The sequence below is a fragment of the Ostrea edulis genome, chromosome 7 (genome assembly GCF_947568905.1).
Source record: "Ostrea edulis chromosome 7, xbOstEdul1.1, whole genome shotgun sequence".
Classification (NCBI taxonomy): Eukaryota; Metazoa; Mollusca; class Bivalvia; order Ostreida; family Ostreidae; genus Ostrea; species Ostrea edulis.
The window spans coordinates 42,410,911-42,433,786 of NC_079170.1; the positions used below are offsets into that span (position 1 = coordinate 42,410,911).

Consider the following 22,876-nt stretch of genomic DNA (forward strand, 5'->3'; position numbering starts at 1 on the left):
TTCAATCAAACTTGATGGAGACATGTACATTATTGGAAGAAGAAAGACATATATTTTCGAAAATGAAATTAATTTCTTAAATGATATAGTACATTTGATCGAAAGTCTTAGGATGTCTGACGAATAAAATCCCTACAGTTTCTTATATATACCGTTGGAATTGGTGTCGGACTCGTACAGCGAATGCAAAATGAGTGTAAATAAATCGGGATCGACATTCTTTATTTCCAACACCTCGATTCAGCGCGAACAATGAGTTCGATGAGCGAAAAAATAGAGCAATTTTGTTCCATTACAGGTAAAATTACCCACTGCACCAATATAAGTTTTACTTTTGTGTTTGCGAGAAGAAACTGCAAAATCAATGGGCTTATCTGGATGGAAAATACTGTAAATTTACTTCAATTTTGAAGGCAAACCATGTACACATTACTGTTAAAACAGGTTGGGAACACTTCCCTTTAGCAACATATTCTCCCGAAAACGCGATTATCCCTATTTAGCGAGAGTAAATATATCTCGTACACCGATAAAAACACCCGTGGAGTACATATCTTCGTGTTTCACTTGAAAAGAAGAAAAAGTACTAAAGTGTCTGATTCTGATACCTGAAATCAAAACAAAAACACTCACGATGACGGATGTGCTGTTGCATTTCAGTCTCCCTCCCTTTTACGCAGCAACGTTGATATGGAATTTTTTTGACCGTGTTGTCAATTTTATGAAGATAATCACGCCATGTTGAGTGTGTGTCACACTTATTCAGCAATGTTTGGATTTGTCATTATTTTCAATCGAAACAACAAAACACCTGTTCATGGTACATAATGTTTATTTTCTCGCTGAAGAGGGAAAATCGGATTTTAGTGAGAAGATTTCGCTACAGGGGAAGTATTTCCAACCTGTTAAAAGTTTTGTTATTGAAAAATATTTGGTTTTATCAAAATATGGTCACGGAGCAAATATTGCAAGATTTGCATCTATATATCTTCAAGTTAGACCAGCATCAGGGTATCGTAAGATATGATAGAATTCTTGGTTGTGTGGGAAAATTGATGATAAAAAACATCTATACACTTCCATCTACTTTAGACAAGGCAGAAAGGATAAAAATATATGAAAGCATTCAATCTATATACAGAAACTGTGGTGTGATGTAGCTGTTAGGTATATTGTGATGTCACAGTGATAAAATCGTGGAGGTGTGATTTTTTTTTTATCTTTACCCCTAAATTTTTTCCAGTATCATTACCTAATCTTCTGTGAATTAGATGAAATTTTCAGAATTGAATTGATTTGTTCTTTTGACTTTTTCAAATATTGATAAGGGTGATTAACCTGTTTAAGCAAATATGATGACAAAATGCAGTTATGAAAGTTAATGTTGTTGAAGTAATTGTAACCAACAATTGAAAATTGTTGCTAAAGGTTGCATTGATAACAAATGCATGCAGTTAATATGCAATTTTTAAGATATCAGCTCTTCTGTGATGGAGGTATGTTCAGTATTCTATTGACCACTTGTATACATCTATAATTGACAAGTTATGTAGCTTAAATTTTGTTTATATCATCCATTGATATGCATTAGACTGACCATATCAAGTATAATTTGTTAATATATTGTTTGAATAAAGTTATTACATTAAATATGAAATTATTTGTGTCCTCTTCTACACGAGTGATACTTTTATCAAAGAATGATGATTATCGATTTTTGTATGAGCTATTTTATTATCAAATACTCATAAACTTACTAAATTTGTCTTTCCTTGGAGTTCAGGTAATTGCATGGGAGCTGCGGCTGGTAATCATCCTTTAGGCAATATATAAACGCAGGAATAAGTGTGTACGAATATATGTTGTAATAAGATTTCAACAAATGGAATCAACTAATGCGAAACTTGGAAAATGCATATTATTGGTGCACCCAGTGTAACCGAGATTATTTACATGCACCATATATACCATGTTACTTTCAAAGGGAAGTCACTCTAAGTCTCTAACTGTATAACAAAATAAACATGAATTTGAAATGGGGACAGGCATAGAATGAACTTGTAACTTGTATCTGTAGGTGCAGATGAAGAGGTGGGGAAGAACCTACTGGAGGCCTGTAATGGAAATCTGGAGCTGGCAATAGACATGCACATGGACAGTGAGGGCCCCCCTGCCTCCGTGGACCAGGGTGGGGCATCGGCCGAACGTAACAGCCCAGCTACAAGAGGGGCATCTTCTTCCGCGCCAATTGACTTAGAGTAATTGTAGTACATGTAAAAATCTGATTGTTAATGGAAGCTTAACCAGCTTTTGCTAGCCTTAAAGAAAGGCCTCTTTATGATTTTTGTTTTAGACGTACAGGTACATAATTTGAGTAATTATAATGAATAGATGTAATGTGTATATAAAAAGAATGTATTTTAATAGAACAGTAACTATTAGTATGGTAGATATTACATAAAATACTGGGGAATCATTGGAATTCGCAAGGACCAATTTTTGTGGATTGTTGATATATAACATTTTCGTTGGGATGTAATTTTTGTGGATTGTTGAGATATAACATTTTCGTTGGGATGTCATTTCGTGGGTGTGGTTTCTGTACATTGAAACAATACGTAATTTGTGTACTCCATTGTGTTTTAACATTGTTGGGAGGTTATTCATGAAATCTAACGACTCCACGGTACCGGTAATATTTCTCTGATATTTTATTTAAGATTATTTGTATTTTTTTACTTTTAGGGATGATATAAGAGCCCCCATACCTCAGAGGAATGAGACTTTAGTGGAAGACTTACCAGCATTCGGTAGGTTGTTTTGACGTGGATTTTAAAATGTCCTTAAGTGATCACTGAGTATGTATAGAAATTAGACGGATGAAACTTTATGATACATGTAGGACTTGCCGTTTTTCTTTATCACACACCGTATTAACCTTTGACCCCAGTCTCAGCCAGAGGACTAGAAGTCTGAAGGCTGATATTGATTGACGGTTGATACGAAGTATGATGAGGAAGAGTTGTTTTTATCAAGTTTGCTACATACTTTATTATCAGTTTCATAACACATTCTTGTAGTATTTTATGTCCCCATAATCCAAGATTCTGTGGCATAGTTTTTGGATCTGTCTGTTTGTCCACAAAAACTTTAAACTTGGTCATAACTTTTAAATGGATGGTGATGGGGGCTTTCATTTTTCAAATGTGTATTCTTTATGACTAGATCTTTCTTTTAGTACCAAAAGTTTTTTGACCCTTTGACCTTGAAGTTTGGCCACACGGGAGCATCAGTGTTTGACAAACACATTTTGTTTTTATTATACACCGGTCCCAGTTTGCTGGTAGCTCCCAGTGCTGCATAAAACTCATGACATTAAGCAGGGTAGTGACTCTTTCTTTACTTAGGACCCAATATAAGAAATGAAAGTCATGATGGGTGTTTTAGATATGACTTTAAGATAAGATAAATATTCGTATTGTTGAGATTGACTAGTTAAAATTTTAGCAAACATGATATATCAATTATGAATTCTATTTTATATGTGTGCAGTACCCGCAAAGCTATTCTTGACATTTCTTTCATGTTCAATTGTGCATATATCCTATGAGGCCATCATTAAAAATATTTTTGTTTGATTTACTCCGACCCACATTTTTCAAGGTGGGTAGGTAGGTAGGTATTTTTTTTTTTTTTGCAGTATCGAAAAAATTGATTATTGTCATAAAAACGCAGACTTAGAAATTTATTGATGTTTTCATTAAACATTGGACAAGACAGATTTAATAATTATTGCTATAAAACATTCATCAAAAAAGTTTCTTAGAGAATATAAACCTTTAAAATGAAACAATGTCTATTTCCCTGGAAACCAAATTAAAAAAAAAAAATTAAAAGTACTGAAAAAAATGATGGGGTAGGGGCGATTTTCACGGGTCGGTCGGAGTACATCAAACAAATCAATTTTTATTTTTGGCCTGGTATCAGGTTTTGTGTTTATCAGGTTTTTCTGTTTTCTATCGTGTTGTGTGTTTATCAGTGTCTCCTGATTTTAATTGTGAAATCATTGAAAAATTAATTAAACAGGATGCAAAAAAACAAAAAAAAAACATTTTTCAAGGAGCACATTAATAACATTCCATTGTAAAGTAATTTACTTTCTTATAAAGATACTCATATTCTGATCAGTTCAAAAGAAGTCTAAAGCAAACATGGAATACCATGTTTGAATTTTTGTTATTTCATATATATATAGAATTATTAATATCAATTTTTGGTGCAAGTCAAGAAAATTGTGCAGAGATGATTAAAATACTTTGATGTGAAATAAAACTTTATACTAGCTTGTTCGTGGAGGCATATTCCCATGCTTGAAGACTACACCCACAGAGAAAGAGAATTATCCAGTTTTGAATACTTTTACTGTGTGGATTTTGCATTAAAATCACATGTAACATTTTGTGTTTCACTGAAGCGTTGATTGTTTAACATCTATCTATCAAAATCAGAGGGGCGGGGCCTGTAGTCCTGAAATCAGAGGGGCAGTGCCTGCAGACCTGAAATTAGAGGGCGGGGCCTGTAGACCTGATATCGTAGGGGTGGGGCTTGTAGACCTGAAATCAGAGGGGCGGGTCCTGTAGACCTGAAATTGGGGGGGAGCTGTAGACCTGAAATTGGGGGGGGGGGGGGGGGGGGGGGCTGTAGACCTGCCAATTAGGGGTACATCTACTTGACATACCTGCATTAATTTACCTGTATATGTTAGGATTATCAAGGTAATGCACAATTCTTTTTGTAGCTATTCAAGTTTCATTCTGTTTAAAACACCTGCCAATTAGGGGTACATCTACTTGACATACCTGCATTAATTTACCTGTATATGTTAGGATTATCAAGGTAATGCACAATTCTTTTTGTAGCTATTCAAGTTTCATTCTGTTTAAAACACTTTTAAATTTACAACATTTCTATCAAGTTTTCCGTTTATCATGAAGATCATTTCTTTTGTTTTGCATTTATCAGGTCTACAGTGAAAATCGTTTATCATATCGTATCATGTGACACTGTGTATACTAATCATATTGTGTGTGTATCCTAGTGCATCATGTGTGTATCCTATTGTATCATGTGACATTGTATCACGTGACATTATCCTATCGTATCACGTGACACTGTATACTATTGTATTGTATGACACTGTATCATATTGTGTCATCTGTTTATCACATTGTGTGTATATCCTATCGTATTGTGTGTATATCCTATCGTATTGTGTGTATATCCTATCGTATTGTGTGTATATCCTATTGTATAGCTGCAATAATGTAGCCCTATCCAATTTTTTTTAATTCTGACGTTTTCGGGATAGGGCTACAATTCCATAGGATCTCCGTAATGGTGCAAAATAATTTTATAAATAACCGATAATAAACTCTGTGTATTAGTCCCAAATGTTGTTTACACCAAAAGGAGTACCAACTTTGTGCTCGGGCATGTCTAATAAAGGTGTTTTTCATTAAATACAATGTACAGCATGCAAAATTCTTCGTCTGCTCCGCCATGCTTGTTATCGCGAGATCTCGTAGGTGGATCTAATGAAAAACCTAAGCATTGACAATCAGCGCGAAAATGTAGTTACTCGAGCCACTTCGACAAAGAAAGGAAAATCATATTGTTGCAGAAAGAATTTACACTCGGCTGTTCGGTTTTTAACTTGATATTAAATTCAAACCTTTTCAATACCGACGAAATAGCTTTCGCCTCCATACTTTTCCATTGATGTAAATACTACCTTATATGGCATATGCAAATGACTTGACAATCGGAAGTTTATACTTCAGTACATCAAACATGGCGCACAAATATGAATCGAGAAATTGGAATTTATCGAAATTGTTGAAAACGGTAGAATAGAGCCTCACAAACCTTAAGTTGCAGGTTGTAAATTTATATATTGACTAAGAAATATAGAATATCATTTTATTTACGTAAAGAAAGTCAGCAAATGTTTAGAATGAGCGCAAATGTTGCGGGAGTGAATCACTCCCGCATTTGCACCATTACGGAGATCCTAAGGAGTTGTAGCCCTCTCCTAAAAAAAATCAAAAAAAAAAAAAATCAGAGAGGGCTACATTATTGCAGCTACCTATTGTATTGTGTGTGTATCCTATCGTATCGTGTGTGTATCATATCGTATTGTGTGACACTGTATACTATCAAATCGTGTGTGTGTTTCCTATCGTATTTTGTAAGCGTATGACACAATAAAATTTGAGAAAATGTTTATTGGTCAGCTCAGTGCTCACAAACCTCTCTCACCGAGGGTGGAAACTGAAACATACATGTAAGAACAATATTAATTACATATTACAATATCACAAGACAGTATTCAATCAACACGCTAACGCTGAATATCAAAACAACAAAATAATGACATTCATGGCACACCATACTGGAACAAAATAATAACGCACATTTCAAATCATGAAAACAGTCATGAGCTTAACTAATAACATAAATGCATGTGTTATAACTAATTACACGCTATATGACAACAAATATACACTGTACTTACTCTTTAGGGGCACAAACACCAAAACACAAATCAACTTTTGCTATAAAAACAAGCATGGCCTATGCCGGATCAAACTGTAAACAATCTAATAACCGAACCAAATCCGGAATAAATTCCGGCGCCACTACATATTTTATGTATTGTATCATATTGTGCATGTATCATGTTATACCGTTTATGATGTCATGAATAACATTGCGGGTACTGTATATCATGTAAATATCAGGAGAGTCTGACCTTATTGAACCATGCAACTAGTTTAGAAAAGAGGGTTTAACACATGTAACAAAAACTATATTACATGTGTAAATGATGTAGTACGCTGGTATATTACATGTGTAAATGATGTAGTACGCTGGTATATTACATGTGTAAATGATGTAGTACTGTTGGAAATTCAACATTCTACATCATTTAGCATGTTTAGCAAACAATTTGCAATTTGAATGTAAAATCATTCAGAAAAAAATTTAGTCCCCTGAGTGATTCAAACATTCTGTGTAGAGATTGCCATACTATTTAATGATTTCATTTGCTAGGCTGATCAGCTGATCAGACAGGTGAACAATTTTTATATAAAAGGACAAAGTTTTAAGAATATATCTTCTGATTTTATTTTTGCATACCTGTAGAATATGTTCATATATTTGGGATGTCAGGTGTGCTATTCATTCTTAATAATGGTAAAATTTCCAGGTTTTATTAAGGTTATGGAATTGTATAATTTCAATGCCAAATGCCCTTTGATCCCTTACTTAACAAGTAGATACATGTAGATCTTCAGTGAAGTCATTGAGAAACAGGTAGATATTAAGTGAAATTAATTGTCAGAGAGAATGTTTGACATCAACCATACTGGATGCTGTGGACTTTTTGTAGGTGTCATTTTGTCTCTATCCTAAAATCTTGATCTTGAAGATCTAGGGAAATGGAAATACAATGTAGTATGAATATTAGATATGTTTGGATATTTGTCATTAAGTGAAAATAACATTTCTGAAAAGAAAACCTATTGTGAATTGTGGATTGTAATTTTTAGTTCGATAGAAAATTTTGAATGAAGTAAACATACTGTATAGGAAGTATTTGCCTATCAGTAATTATAGAACAGAAAGTAGCAGGTACAATAAAATGAAAGTAGAATATGGTTTAGAAGATGAAAGTTATGGAAGGTGATATTAGTTGATTGAACAAATGGTACTTGTCAGAGGAAATCCTGTAGGACATTTCCTCTGTCAGAGGAAATCCTATAGGACATTTCCTCAAGTCCTTCTGGATACAAGTATCAATATACGGATGGTTGTAAAATTTCAAACCTAGGATAGGATGCCCTCAACAATGATTTTTTTTTCAGATTGTTTGGTTCACTCAGAGAATATCCAAAATACCAGCATCATTCTCATTGAATATGATTATGTAAACTTAAATCCTTATTGCTCAAAGACTGTAATTATGAAGTGTGTGTTTGCTTCAATGTTGAAGGTAATATGAAAGAAATATTTAACTTCAAGAGATGTTGTAGACGGACACACCTAGAAATAGGTCATTTGGTATCACAAGAGTTAAATGATGAAATACAGCATGTTGATTTCAGTAATAGAAAATGAAATGTGGATTTCGTTTGTTGTGTACCATTTGTTGAAACACCACCACATAATGTTAATCTTTATGCAGTTTCAGCCCCACACATGGAGGAAATGCTCCATCCACAGGACAGTGGTTGGTGTTTCTCTCTCAGCTTCTAGTGACCGTCCATGCATGATTGGATAAAATATTAATTCTAGGGCCGCGTTCTTAGATCAGAAGAGTAGTGCATGATTCACGGCTTTTTGTATTGCTGTTGTGGCGTGGTGCGAATTTCCTTTAAATTTCAAGCAATGTCCATTGTGATTGTAAAAAGTATTTTATTTTCTGAAACAAGATGGTGTATTTTATCAATGTTTTACTCGTAATCTAATGTTGTTTGTTGCGTACTGCTTCAGTGGAGCATCGTTTATATTTTTCAAGCTCTTTCTGCAAGTAGAATATCTCCTTGTGTGGTATTATTCTGGTATTCAGATTTCAGATGATGGTGCTTTCTCAGCTTGTAGACTTTTAGTATTTAGAGCATGGACTTTGAATACTCTCTCTCTCTAATTCTGGATGGAGATATAACCCCCACCCCTCCAAATGAAGTACCAAAAATCTTGCTCCAATAGTGTCAGCTCGGTATATCACCACCCTCGAAATGTGTAGAATGAATTTCCATACACGCTAAAAACCTGATATTCGCCTACCACCATCTGCCATTTGTTTTCGGGTACAAAAATACCTGTAGTGAATAGTTCCACCGATTCTAAAGCCAGCAACTAGGGATTCAAAGCCATTGCATAATAATACATAATTGGTCTGTCCAGTGAATCTAACAAATCTTTATTTAGTGCATGTCATGAAAACAGGTAAGTTTAGGTAATTGCGATAATAGCTGGAATATAATCAATTAAGAATTGTCTCTGAAATTATCTCAGTAAAATTGCCCGGCACACATAAATAACTGAGAAACGAAACTTCTATCAGCTGCTGTAAATTTTTTGTACCATGTGACCTATGTGTCATCTGTGTGTATTGATGTGTGTTCCAGAAAAAAAGTGGCAACCATTACATGTGTTTGTCAACCGCTCAACGTATTCAGTCATCGTAGAACCTACCATGACACAAATGAAACGGTTGTACATATATACTTAAATGTGTTTTACAAATGCACAAGAACAGTACATCCCACTATTAATGAAGATTTAAGAAGTAAGGCAAAACAATTTTATGCATTTATATATCTTGTCAAAAGTGGAAGACAATAATTTACTAACCGATCAACCACATTTTTTTTCTTTCAAATTGATGAATTGAAATGACCAAACCCTTTATAATGCCACCCTTGTTATAACGCCTAAATAGGCTAGGACAAAAGTCGACAATATACCGAGGTGACACTGTATATACCAAAGTTCTTTTAAAGATGTGTCCATTGTATATCAAAGATCTTGTGTAGATAGGTAGACTTGCTCAAGTCTCTATGTTTAATAATCATTGCTCTCTTTAATACTTTTTAATAATGCCAAACATATGTTTGGTGACATTTAAATATGGTAGAGAGCAGATATTTAGACTTTTGAAACAAAAAAATTTGAACGAAATGATAAAGTAATAAAAACAACATAGAGATTTGAGCAAGTCTAGTAGATAGGGACAGATACAGTTAGCTGTACAGCTGTGAGACCAATCCGATCTCAATCTTAGTGATTTTGATGTATGTTGACATTGTAGTTTAAAGCTCAAAGTTCCTTATTTTCAAGGGTAAACTTTCTGTTGACATTGCCGAGATCCCTCTCTGTATCTACAACAGATATATAAACACATTCTGACTGGAGGAGACGTATCAATGAAAACTTGGAAGCAAATTTTTAAAAACATCCATTGAAATATACACGTGCATTGACCATCTCTAGACTAATGCAAATGTGAAAATATGAAACATGAAAGTTTTCGTCTTTCCCATGCATTGCCAAGTATTTCAAAAATAGTAAATATTCTACTAATAAAGAAACATTTTTCATAAAAAAAAAAAATGAATAAATATGTTACACATTGTGCGTTCTGTCCAGTTAGAATATGTATCTACGTGTATGAATTACTGCTCTGTACAGGTACTATAAATAAACAAAATCACGGGACAAAAATGGGTTAAAGATTTTATTTTGCCAATAATAACAAGATTCAAAGACAATATCCGGAATATACAGGTAATATACAAGTAAAAATATAGTACGGTACTCGTCATTCGTTACTAATGCAGAGCCAGGTCAGATTCGTAATGTGGGTAGTCCCACTCAGTATTTCAGTCTTAGTATATGTTGGTGAGGATGACCACAACTTCATATGGTCTCTGTTTTAATATTACCACCCCCCGCCCCCTTTCTACCAAAAGTTGTCACAAAGAAGGACATAGTTAATTTAATGGAAGCACTTGATTGGATACCTTGATTGAAATTAGTTTAGATTGAGGTGCATGCTTCTAAAGCACATGCAGGTCGATGTATTTAAAGTGAGAAATTTTTAACTGTTTTATGCTTTTATAGACAGAAATCTGAAGCATTGATCATGATAATTATGCTGAAAGTGTGCATATTGAAAATATTAAAGAAATTGATATTTAGATTGATTGAAAATGTGTTCAGAAGGCTGAAGGTAAAGGTTACAGCCATCTTATCCCAGTACTTTTTTAACATTTATACATGTACCCCAGATATATCACATGTAATCAGTCTAAGGCACTATAATTTATCAAGGACTCAAATAATGAAAGAGATATTATATTAATTATGATTTATGATTGAATATTTAGTGCATGGACACCAATGAAATAGGAAACCTCAAGTCATGATATGTATTGGTTTTGCATTTCATTCCTTAGATAGGAATCGAGCACTAGTATTCTGTTTTTGTAGTACTTACTAGTAGCCCACATTTGATATATTTATAAATTCTATTTTAAATTTAGTTCTACGAGGAAGACGGAGACAAGCTCGGTCCGTTTTTGATGGCTTCCGTGATTTTCAAGCAGAGGCTCGTAAGTATGACTTGGCGTATTTGATATATAATTTGCTCTCAGATTATGAGCCATCATAAACACACTGATTTTGAGTGTCTGTATAACTTAGTGTGATGGAATAGTTTGAAGGTAAAACATCAGAGTACCCAGTACATCGTGCATCTGCTAACAAAGTAATCACATTGAATTCTGTCCACTGTTTTGTGCAATTTTCAGTTGTTTACAAGAATTTGATTCACAAGTCAAAATGCGGACAGGCTATCTAAGTTTGCGATGACTTCCATAAAGTTAGATCGGAATTGGAATGCCCTCTACACCACGATTTTGAGTCACTCTTCTGAAAGAGGAGACAGATGAGTCAAAAGGACTAGATACAATGTTGGTCTCAATACGCCTACGATTAATTATATCCATTACTTTCTTGTAAGTGGCTTCATCTACATTTGTGTGTTGTTCGTCGTGGACCACATGTGCGTTTCCATGACTATGCACATGGAAAGAGGTACCAGGTACTTTCACTTCGTTTTTGTGAACAGAGCTACCGCTAGTGTGGTGACGTTCAAAGTTATTAAGGTTGCCACCGTCTACTATGTGCTTGTTTACGATAATTTCTCGATCTCCCAGTCGGATGGTTTGCACTCTGTGATCACCGTTAGCTTGGACATTTCGTCCATCTACTCTTATCACATGTTCACTGGCGGATCCAACAAGGGGCTGGCCTTCTACATACATAGTACTTATTCTGTGTCCATGACCTTCGTTAGATTGAGGTCGCCCACTTCTAACTTGCATTACGTGATCATGACCATGGTCAGTCCAAGCATTTCCTCCATCTGCTTGTATCATATGTCCACTGACAGACTCAACAAGGGGTTGACCGTCTACATACATAGTACGTAGTCTACGTCCACGGCCTTCGGTAGATTGAGGTTGTCCACTGTTAATTCTTAGCATCTCTCCAGTCGTAAATCCACTCAGGGGGGATGATGATCCAGCGGCGTTCTTTTGACCTCCCGAGCCGATGGTGACGGAACCGTCGCTGTCAGTCGTAAACATTCTAGTCGTCCTGCTGGGAATCCTTATAGCTCTTGTGGCAGTACTTGTTCGGATAATCGGCGGCGATTGGCGAAGGTTTACGAAAACCTTCTTCATCTTCTTAGATCCATCAGATTGTGTTGTATAAATCCTGATGATGCCATTGTTAGGTTTCTTCACGTATCTAGTTTTATCTTTGAGATAACCATAGGCAGATGCTCCGTCCGCCTCTCTAATTTTACTGGTAATTGCCAAGAATATTTTGGAGGGTTTCTTTATCCGTGCGCTGCTACTTAGAGAAATTTCTCGAGGTTCGTTTATGAAGGCCTGAGGGGCTTGATTTGATTGGTATTCTGGAATTGTACGAACAAATTGTTTTTCAATTCTTCCAGCGACATCGGTGGCTCCATCGGGGATGTTAATGTTGATTTTTCCTGTTGCACTGCCGTGATTTGTTTCAAGCTTCTCTGATGTGACAACTCCCTCCTGAAGAATTGATTTTAAGAAGGTTTTCAACCCCCCAGTCGGTTTCCCTCTCTGTACAACAGTAGAAGATACTTGTTGGGGACCTTGGTGAATGTGAACACATATTTTTTTCAGCCCATGTGCTTTTCCGGATTTATGTACAAGTTCAATAACCCCTGTCTTATAAGGTTTAGTAGAATCAGACCATGTTCTTGCCTCGGAGGGCCCCTTGATGTAATTACCCACTGCTATACCATTAACATGTTGCGGACCGCCTTCCACGAGATGTCCTTTTCCTTTAATACTCAAATCCACAAATCCATCAGATGGTGCAGAGGGATCAACAGAAGTCGTTGCTGCTGAATCAACTGTTGGTCTGAAACTTTGAGAAGTTTTGTCAATGGAAAATGTATCAATTCCTGTGCTGACAACATCGGCTTTATTGGATAGTACGACTGTAGAGTCTTGCTGTATCAATCTACTGGTATCTGGGGATTTTAAATTTGTTCCGAGAACTTCTGTCCTGGGCTGTGGGTTTGTGATGTGGGTGTGGCTTGCTGCTGTATTTCCCCCTGTTTCATAATTTGAGGAAGGTATGTTTTGTATTGATTCACTCTGAGCACCTGAAGCTAGGGATTCTGAGGTGTGAACAGTTGAACTACTAGGTCCGAGGTCTGACTGGATAAATCCAGTTTGGCTGTGTTCGGTGTTGCCACCAGCGTCATAGTTTGTATCAATGGGAATTCCTACCCCTCCTCCTGATGAGCCTGAGTGTACTCCAATATCTGGTTGCACAGCAGGATCTTGAGTACTTTCAGAATATTGTGAATCAGCAAATGTGGAAGGGCTTTGTGAAGAATAATCGGGCTGAACTGGAATGCCTTGATTTGGCTCGGATGTTGTGTAGTCAGTACTTTTGGATGGATCCTGCCAAGATAAGTCAGAAGAAGGAACTCTGTGTATGTATTCTTTTTGAACATCCGAAGCTTGAGATTCGGAGGTATGAACAGTTGAGCTACTAGGTTCGAGGTCTGACTGGATAAATCCGGTCTGGCTGTGTTCGGTGTTGCCACCAGCATTGTAGTTTGTATCAATGGGAATTCCTACCTCTCTTCCTGATGAGCCTGAGTGTACTCCAATATCTGGTTGCACAACAGGATCTTGAGTATTTCCAGAATATTGAGATTCAGTAGCTGAAGAAGGGCTGTGCCAGGAAGAGTCTGGCTGGACAGGAATGCCTTGATTTGTATCAGAGGTCTTGTGATCAGTATTTGTTGATGGATCCTGCCAAGATGAATCGGGCTGAACTGGGACTCCATTATTACTTTCCATGAAAAAATCTCCACCATTAAATGATGGCCACTCAGAAGTTAAACTGCCGCTGTGTTGTGGAACGTTTCCTTCTGATGTGTGAATGACGTCTGGTGTGTGAATGCTGTCTGGTGTGTGAATGCTGTCTGGTGTATGAATGCTGTCTGGTGTATGAATGCTGTCTGGTGTATGAATACTGTCTGGTGTATGAATGCTGTCTGGTGTATCAATACCATCTGGTGTATAAGTACCGTCTGGTGTATAAGTACCATCTGGTGTATAAATACCATCTGGTTTATGAATACCGTCTGGTGTATGAATGCCGTCTGGTGTATGAATGCTGTCTGGTGTATCAATACCATCTGGTGTATAAGTACCGTCTGGTGTATAAGTACCATCTGGTGTGTAAGTACCGTCTGGTGTATGAATACCGTCTGGTGTATGAATACCGTCTGGTGTATGAATACCGTCTGGTGTATGAATGCTGTCTGGCATGTGAATGTCATTTTCCCCTGTGGTATCAGGCATTTGTGAATCAGGTTCAGCTTGATTTAATTCCCATTGATTGATTTCTGTGATCGCTTCAAAGTCATCACGCTGCCGTTCTTCAGAGTCATCACCTGTAATTCCCTCAAGTTTTGCAGAAACCTCTTGGGAGTCATCACCACTATTCTCTTGAGAGTTGCTTTCCTTTCCAGTGGTATCTGTTCCTGTTTCAACATTTCCATCATTCTTTTCATTTGAGTCTTCACCCACCTTCTCTTGCGAGTCACTGTCATCATCTTTGGAATCATCTAGTCTGTCTTTTAATTTGAATGCTATTCCATCTATGTCATTTCCTGATTCTTGTGAATCACTGTCTGCACTTCCTCTATTGTTTCCACATTCATTGCAGTTTGAATCATCTGATCCACCACTTCCTGATTCTTGTGAGTCACTGTCCGTACTTCCTTTATTGTTTCCACATTCATTGCAGTTTGAATCATCTCCTGATCCACCACTTCCTGATTCTTGTGAGTCACTGCCTGTGCTTCCTTTATTGTTTCCACATTCATTGCAGTTTGAATCATCTCCTGATCCACCACCCCCTGATTCTTGTGAGTTACTGTCCCTACTTCCTCTATTGCTTCCACATTCATTGCAGTTTGAATCATCTCCTGATCCACCACTCCCTGATTCTTGTGAGTCACTGCCTGTGCTTCCTTTATTGCTTCCACATTCATTGCAGTTTGAATCATCTCCCGATCTACCACTTCCTGATTCTTGTGAGTCACTGTCTGTGCTTCCTTTATTGCTTCCACATTCATTGCAGTTTGAATCATCTCCTGATCCACCACTTCCTGATTCTTGTGAGTCACTGCCTGTGCTTCCTTTATTGTTTCCACATTCATTACAGTTTGAATCATCTCCTGATCCACCACTTCCTGATTCTTGTGAGTCACTGTCTGTGATTCCTTTATTGCTTCCACATTCATTGCAGTTTGAATCATCTCCTGATCCACCACTCCCTGATTCTTGTGAGTCACTGTCTGTACTTCCTTTATTGCTTCCACATTCATTGCAGTCCTTTCCTTCTTCTAAACTGTTGTTGGTTCCATCTCCCGAGTCACTGCCAGTTCCTTTTTCTTCTGCATCGCTTCCTTGGCTGTCATCAGAGTTGGTATTTTCTTCGGAATCTGTTCCAGCTCTCTGACCGCTGTCACTGTCTGTATCTCCCGAGTTTTCTTTATCATTACATGTATTGCAATTCCCACCTTCTCCTGAGTCATCCCCTTGATCTCCTTCAGAGTCATCCCCTTGACCTTCTCCGGATTCATTTCCTTGACCATCTCCAGAATCGTCTCTTTGACCATCTCTTGAATTATCCCCTTGACCACCTTCGGAAACATCTCCTTGACCATCTCCAGAATCATCTCCTTGACCATCTGCAGAAACATGTTGACCTTCTCCAGAGTTTTTTGTAGCGTCTCCTGAGTGATCCACAGCTTCGTTAAGCACACCTGTGTCTGTGATGTCATCTGTTAGGTCGTCTGTTCCATCATCGTCTTCTGCATCACGCTTTGTAATACTGTGACCAAGCAAACTCTGACTGACTAATTTGTTGAAGTTATCCAATGCCAATTCATGGTGAACTTCTGATTGTCCTCCACTAACTACAATATTATAGATATAAGAAGAATATAGCCTTTGAAAGTCAGTTTTTGAGGAAAAATGGTTGATGCACTAAGGCTGACTAAATGAATTGTATGATTTACATCAACCACATATGTAGGTTTCTTGAAAGTTGGTCAGATAGAAAAATGAGTAAATCTTCATTCATTTCTTAGTTTTCACAGTTTTGAAGATGAAAATGTGTAGAAGTTGATGTTTGTGGCGTAGTGTCACTAATGTGAATAGTTTACACGTTTAATCTTCTCATTTGCTAGTATTTTTTATCCGTGTGTGTATTTCTGTTTTAGATGTTTTATGTATTTAGGGGCATAAATTGACCAAATTTATTCTCAAGTCAGGGACACATCACTGACGGATAAGAAGAGTTTTACAATGTTGATTGTATTCTTTTTTTTTACAATGTTGATTTTAACCATTTTATAATGTTGATTTTAACCATTTTTCTGGTATCATAGGCAATAATTTCAGTAGTTTTAAGTTTGTGTATAATCATCTGTATTGGAAACAAAGTTTACGGTAGTATCAGCCTCTTTATAGTGTGGAATGCAGAACCCCAACAGAGCCAGATGTCTTTCATACAATAACCTATTTATTGAAAACATTAGTTAACTCATTTTGCTCTCATTGTATTTTGTTGGCTAATCTTTGATCATATACTCACATGTGGCAAAAAGAAAGACTAGAGCAGCGGCCTGGTATAGCTCCATCAGGAATGTCTTTCTGAAAGCATTAATACACAAGATTAGTATAGGAGAATAATGATTAGTACCGACAGTTACTGGCTGTCTTATTAATGAAACTGTCTTAATGAAAGATAGCAAAGAATTTTTCAATCTGATTAAAATCAGCTCCTCGATACGCTCCTTTATTTCTTTTGTAAAGGAGCAGATCGAGGAGCTGATTTTAATCAGATTGAGAATATTTCAGTCACAATTTCAAAATAGCTGACTACTTCAGGACCATGTTTTACAAAAGAAGTTATACGACTAAGACTGAAATCTTCTTCTTCAATTTATTCTAATCTTAAGGTGGATTAAATTGTGATTTTAATGTCATCAAGAAGAATTTTGTTATGTAATTCTATATTTATGTATAATCTTGCAAAATGAACAAAGTTGACAAATTTTTAGAACAATGTCACAATTTTTAATCTTTGTAAAACAGAGCCCTTACTTTTACGGTCAAATAGCAAATTAACATGCCACAGTGAAACCAACAAGCTTTGCAAATTGAAAATGAATTAAAATCAGAAATGGTATGTTTGTGTTAAAGGGCAACAAGAGGAGATGATGAGGCGGGGATCCAGTTCCTCCTACAAAAAGCGGACTCTGGAGGATCTGTTCAGGCCCCCAATAGATATCACGTACAAAGGGACGTTTGCCGGCGTAAGATCTCTTATATGTTGTTATTTAATTCTGGAATGAATTTTAAGCACAGCTATACTTATCAAGTATCCATTTGTTAGGTCACCTGAGTCGCCCATGTCATCTATTGTAAATGGTAGTTTGTCTGTCGTCAGTCCGTCGTGCGTTAACATTTAAACAAGAAATGCTTCTCTCTTAGTACCTGACTATTTTATATCAAATTTGGTATGAACATCTTTCGGGTATGGGAAACTAAAATTGTGAGTTTCATTGGCACTGCTTCCCAGCTTTGAGGGATGGGGTCAAAATCCTAAAACATTAATGCAATCATAAAAAAATCTTTTTTACTGGGGGTGTGGGGTGGACATCTATAGCTAGCAGACACTATAGTCACAATGATTAAGGATACCGCGATCAGAAATGTGAAATTCATGGCCACTGTGCCAGTGGCTTTAGTGTTAGGATGAGCTTTATGGTTCATATAGTAACAATGCATTCCTCTGTACCCCAGCACGGATAGAAGAATTCTATATATATGGTGATGAAAAACATGGATCCCTCAACCAAAATTGTGAAGTTCACAGGGCCCAAATGAGTATATAGTGAAAATGTGTTTGATATTTTAATATCCTATTTGTAGTATTACTTTTGTGTATCCTGAAAAACACTTTTTACATGGTTATATACTTACATGCTTTCTAAATATTAAATATAAATGTTTGATTGACGTTTTCTTGAAGAGTTGTTGCATGGTACTTGGGTGACCACTAAGGCCCAAGGGCCTCTTACTATCATGAAATTTTAATATTTATTAAAAATAAATATATATATTTTTCTTTGTATAATTATATTTCAAAATGCTGCAATGAATGTTATGAATAAATGCACTATTATATTTTTTATAGTATATTTTGTGTAATACATTTCAATTGGAATGACGTGTTCTGTGTATCAATTTTTGTACAATATTAACTGAGGCTGGGGAAGCAGGCACAGATTAATCATTTTAATTTTTGTACAATATTTACTTAATCAGACACAAAACTATTCATTTTTGTACAATATTTACTAAATCAGGCACAGAATTGTATTAATTTTGGTATAATATTTACTAAATCAGGCACAAATTAACCGTATTAATTTGTTAACAATATTTACTAAATCAGGCACCAAACTGTATTAATTTTTGTACAATATTTACTAAATCAGGCACAAATTAACTGTATTAATTTTTGTACAATATTTACTAAATCAGGCACAGAACTATTAATTAATTGTTGTACAATATTTACTAAATCAGGCGCAGAACTGTATTAATTGTTGTACAATATTTACTAAATCAGGCACAGAACTATTAATTAATTGTTGTACAATATTTACTAAATCAGGCACAGAACGGTATTAATTGTTGTACAGTATTTACTAAATCAGGCACAGAATGGTATTAATTTTTGACATGTACAATATTTTCTAAATCAGGCACAGAACTGTATTAATTTTTGTACAATATTTACTAAATCAGGCACAGAATTGTATTAATTTTTGTACAATATTGACTAAATCAGGCACAGAACGGTATTAATTTTTGTACAATATTGACCAAATCAGGCACAGAACGGTATTAATTTTTGTACAATATTTACTAAATCAGGCACAGAACTGTATTAATTTTTGTACAATATTTACTAAATCAGGCACATAACTATTAATTGTTGTACAATATTTACTAAATCAGGCACAAAACTATTAATTGTTGTACAATATTTACTAAATCAGGCACAGAACGGTATTAATTTTTGTACAATATTTACTAATATTTTGTACAATATTTATTAAATCAAGCAGAGAACTGTATCAATATTTGTACAATATTTACGAAGGCCCAGGAGGCGGGCAGAGAACTGTGTTAATTTTTGTACAATATTTACTAAATCAGGCACAGATTAACTGTATTAATTTTTGTACAATATTTACTAAATCAGACACAGAATTGTATTAATTTTTGTACAATATTTACTAAATCAGGCACGGATTAACTGTATTAATTTTTGTACAATATTGACCAAATCAGACACAGAATTGTATTAATTTTTGTACAATATTTACTAAATCAGGCACGGATTAACTGTATTAATTTTTGTACAATATTGACTAAATCAGGCACAGAACTGTATTAATTTTTGTACAATATTTACTAAGGCCCGGGAGGCAGGCACAGAACTGAACAAGTACATTATGGTCAATGTACAGGACGTGAAGGAGTTTGTCTGCCAAGCACTGAACCGTGATGTATGGAGCCATGAAGGGGTCAAGGCCATTGTCAAGGACCATTTTGTCTTCTGGCAGGTAAGTTCAACAACCCAGGGAAGTGAATAGGATTTGGTTTCTTTGTGTGTGTGTGTGGGGGGGGGGGGGGGGGGGGGATATACACCAGTATTATTGATAATTTAAAAGAAGAAAATAGAATTTTCATACCCATAATAAAGTTTGTGATGTGTATTGAAGCAAACATTTTGAGAATTAATTCTCCTATAATAGTTATGTTTTTCATGCCTTTGGCAATTAATGTGACCTATGATTAGGACCCGTGAGTGATCTAACAGTGAGGGGTATTTATCGTGCCAATGTCTACTGTGACAAGGAACATAAGCTTTTAAGGTCTTATCCAAAAGCCCAGCAATGTTTAGCACATATTGATTAAGGAACAGTTGTTATTTTAATAACTCTAATCTGTCACAGCCAGGGTTCGAACCCACAATGACGCAATCAATGGAGTTATCGTGACAGAATTCAACTCTGAGGAGTTAAAATATTTCGGTGTAAACGTGAATGATATTCATATGAAAGAAAAATAATCTAAACAAAAATAAGCCAGGACTTGAAATTCCTGTAAAATATTGGAAGGCAATTAAATTTGAGTTTAAATGTTGTTTTTTTTTTATAGTTTACCCTTAATTGTTATCTATCTTTCTGTGTATCAAAGTAACAATTACTAAGATTTATATGAACTTGAGAATTATCTATTTGTGGGTAAGATTTGCCACAGAAAAGAAAGATATTCATATTGATGAAGAGGTAGAAACTGAATACCTTCAATCAATCAGCAAATAAGAGTTCTCTCTTTGTGTCTTAATTACTGTTAAGTGGCATATTAATTAAGAACCTATGTCACAGTTATTTAGATTCTATAAATGTAGGAGGAGTAACATTAGAATTTACTAAAGCAAAATATGGTGACAAACACTGTTTTTTGGTTCTTTTGAGTTTGGAGTGTTAATTGTCAAATCAACATTTTATATTGTTTTTATAAGCATATCAAATTTAATCAAATTTTATACATGATATTTCAATCCTAAAAGATTATTAGTACAATTAGTGTGAAATCAAGCATGTTAATCAGTGAATGTTAAAGAAAATTAATTAATTTTTAAATACCGTGAATGGTGCCCCAAACCCTAGACTGTAATCCAACCAGAAATGTCCCGAAAGTCGACAGACCAACCTCAGCAGGGAAATAGTCAACCAAGCTTCTCACTGGCCATTAAATACGCCATCTATTTATCACCTACTGTAGATACATCATTGTAATATATTACTCTGCTTATTAAAATGCAAAGGATTCTAACGATGCTCAAGGTAGGTTCTTTGAAGTGAACAAGGAGTTTTCTACCTCGGTTCAAAATGACCACAGAGCACACCGGCCATCATATGGCAAATAGACCAATACATAGTTTTGTACACAGACCATGAATTGCAATAATTATTTTGATTTTTTTTTTTAAAAAAGTGAACTTCGAATAAACACATTCACAATATAGCTCAGTTTGTTGAAGAAACAAACAAAGTGGCTGGTTGTTTGTTTAGAAAGACAGATCATGAATATTAATTCTGCATGGTTGTTTTTTCTTTCTTTTGGTGATGGAAGAGTGAAAACGAAACAATATGTCAAGGCGTTTCTTTATGCAGCTTGTGAACAGAGATATTGTCCTTGAAAATTTACGCTCTTAGAATTTACAATCTTTTTAAACTTCATAAATCAATATGAGAAAATACTATCATGTTGTACAGCTCATGCTTGCATGGGCATGATGTTTGAATCAATTATGAAATCATTTCTACATCTTTTATTTAAATGATACATGGCTTACATACCTGTATAATGGAGGAATAAGAAAAAAGAAATCACAGATTTTTTGCTTCTTGCATTTGAAATGTTCACCCACAGTTAGTTACTCTTGGCAGTTCTTTCAGAAAAGTATGCCTTGGAGATCACCTACATTTAGTAACTCTTGGCAGTTCTTTCAGAAAGGTATGCCTTGGAGATCACCTACATTTAGTAACTCTTGGCAGTTCTTTCAGAAAGGTATGCCTTGGAGATCACCTACAGTTAGTTACTCTTGGCAGTTCTTTCAGAAAGGTATGCCTTGGAGAGAATTTTAACCATGAACATTGTCTCTGGATCTTCCATTCTACAAATTCCAAATATGTAAAATATGTCTTTCTTTACACTGATTTTGTTAAATTTAAATTAGATAATGAAGACAAAACCCAGAAACCAGGAATTTTGCACTTAAAAGTTGAAACACAAAGTTCTCTGAGTAACACCCAGTGCTTATCATGTGACCTGAATAATTACATTATAGTTACAGCACTGGCACATGTAAATGACATCTTGTGTTATAAAACATGTTTAAAATTGGACGATCAATTCTCTATTGGAATGGGTCCCCCCTCCCTTTTTTTCATACTATTTCAATTCTTAACTCAATAGATATTTATTTCAATGATTTTTAGTAGAAAGTAAAGTACTTTGATGTGATAAAGTGTTGCTATATAATAGAATGTGACGCGTAATTAAAACTCCATTCCTCTATGAACTTCCCTGTGCCCCGCCCACTTTCTTTTGTATGATTTCAATTACTAAAGGTTAATGAGTTTTATTGATACTGATAAAATGAATTAATATTTACTTGGGAGGGCAGTTATATATTAAAGTTTGATACAAGATTTAGGGAAACAAGTACACACTTTGATTAAGAAAAACAGGAGGAAAAAAGGTAATCTCAGCCTTATTGAAGCCTTGTTGTTATGTATAATACTTTTGCAATGCTATATTGCTTACACAACAAGTATTGACGAATGTCATCACTGACGATAAAAGAGTTTCCTTGAATTGTAAATGTCAACTTGCCTTTTAATGCATTGTTTTAACACTTTCTGGTATCCAGAGAAGATGAATTGTGAGTAATGACTGGTAAAATTATACAATAGACTTTGAGTTTCACGGTCTTGAAGCTGTTTCTCAGTTTATTGGGGGTTAGACGGGGCTGACATTAAAGGATGGAACATCAATACAGGGGATGTGAC

The 22,876-nt window shown here is 35.5% G+C and overlaps 2 protein-coding genes and 1 long non-coding RNA gene across 6 annotated transcripts in view; 1 reads left to right on the plus strand and 2 right to left on the minus strand.

Moving 5' to 3' along the window:
* Nucleotides 1-222: 222 nt before the first annotated feature.
* LOC125655072 (UBX domain-containing protein 7-like) overlaps nt 223-22,876 on the plus strand; it is a 29,609-nt gene continuing 6,955 nt past the window's right edge. Inside the window, exons 1-7 of one of the 4 annotated variants that reach the window (XM_048885229.2) lie at nt 223-298; nt 2,078-2,258; nt 2,746-2,810; nt 8,249-8,293; nt 11,112-11,180; nt 17,418-17,530; nt 19,709-19,855. In XM_048885229.2, the coding sequence (XP_048741186.2) occupies nt 253-298; nt 2,078-2,258; nt 2,746-2,810; nt 8,249-8,293; nt 11,112-11,180; nt 17,418-17,530; nt 19,709-19,855 (666 nt within the window). In that variant the 5' untranslated portion in view covers nt 223-252. Of the gene's footprint in view, nt 299-705; nt 821-2,077; nt 2,259-2,745; nt 2,811-8,248; nt 8,294-11,111; nt 11,181-17,417; nt 17,531-19,708; nt 19,856-22,876 lie in introns of those variants that run through there. The other 3 variants (XM_048885228.2, XM_056144485.1, XM_048885230.2) reach the window with 3 other exon arrangements.
* Nucleotides 6,265-6,691, minus strand: LOC125655073 (uncharacterized). Its single transcript, XR_007362569.2, has 2 exons — nt 6,575-6,691; nt 6,265-6,330 (listed from the first exon to the last, which is right to left on the minus strand). It is a non-coding gene; the product is annotated as an uncharacterized LOC125655073 (long non-coding RNA).
* LOC125655074 (dentin sialophosphoprotein-like) lies at nt 10,290-21,421 on the minus strand. Its single transcript, XM_056144483.1, has 3 exons — nt 20,945-21,421; nt 16,807-16,865; nt 10,290-16,126 (listed from the first exon to the last, which is right to left on the minus strand). Exons 2-3 carry the CDS (start codon nt 16,850-16,852, stop codon nt 11,451-11,453), a joined length of 4,722 nt encoding a protein of 1,573 aa, XP_056000458.1. The 5' UTR covers nt 16,853-16,865; nt 20,945-21,421; the 3' UTR covers nt 10,290-11,450.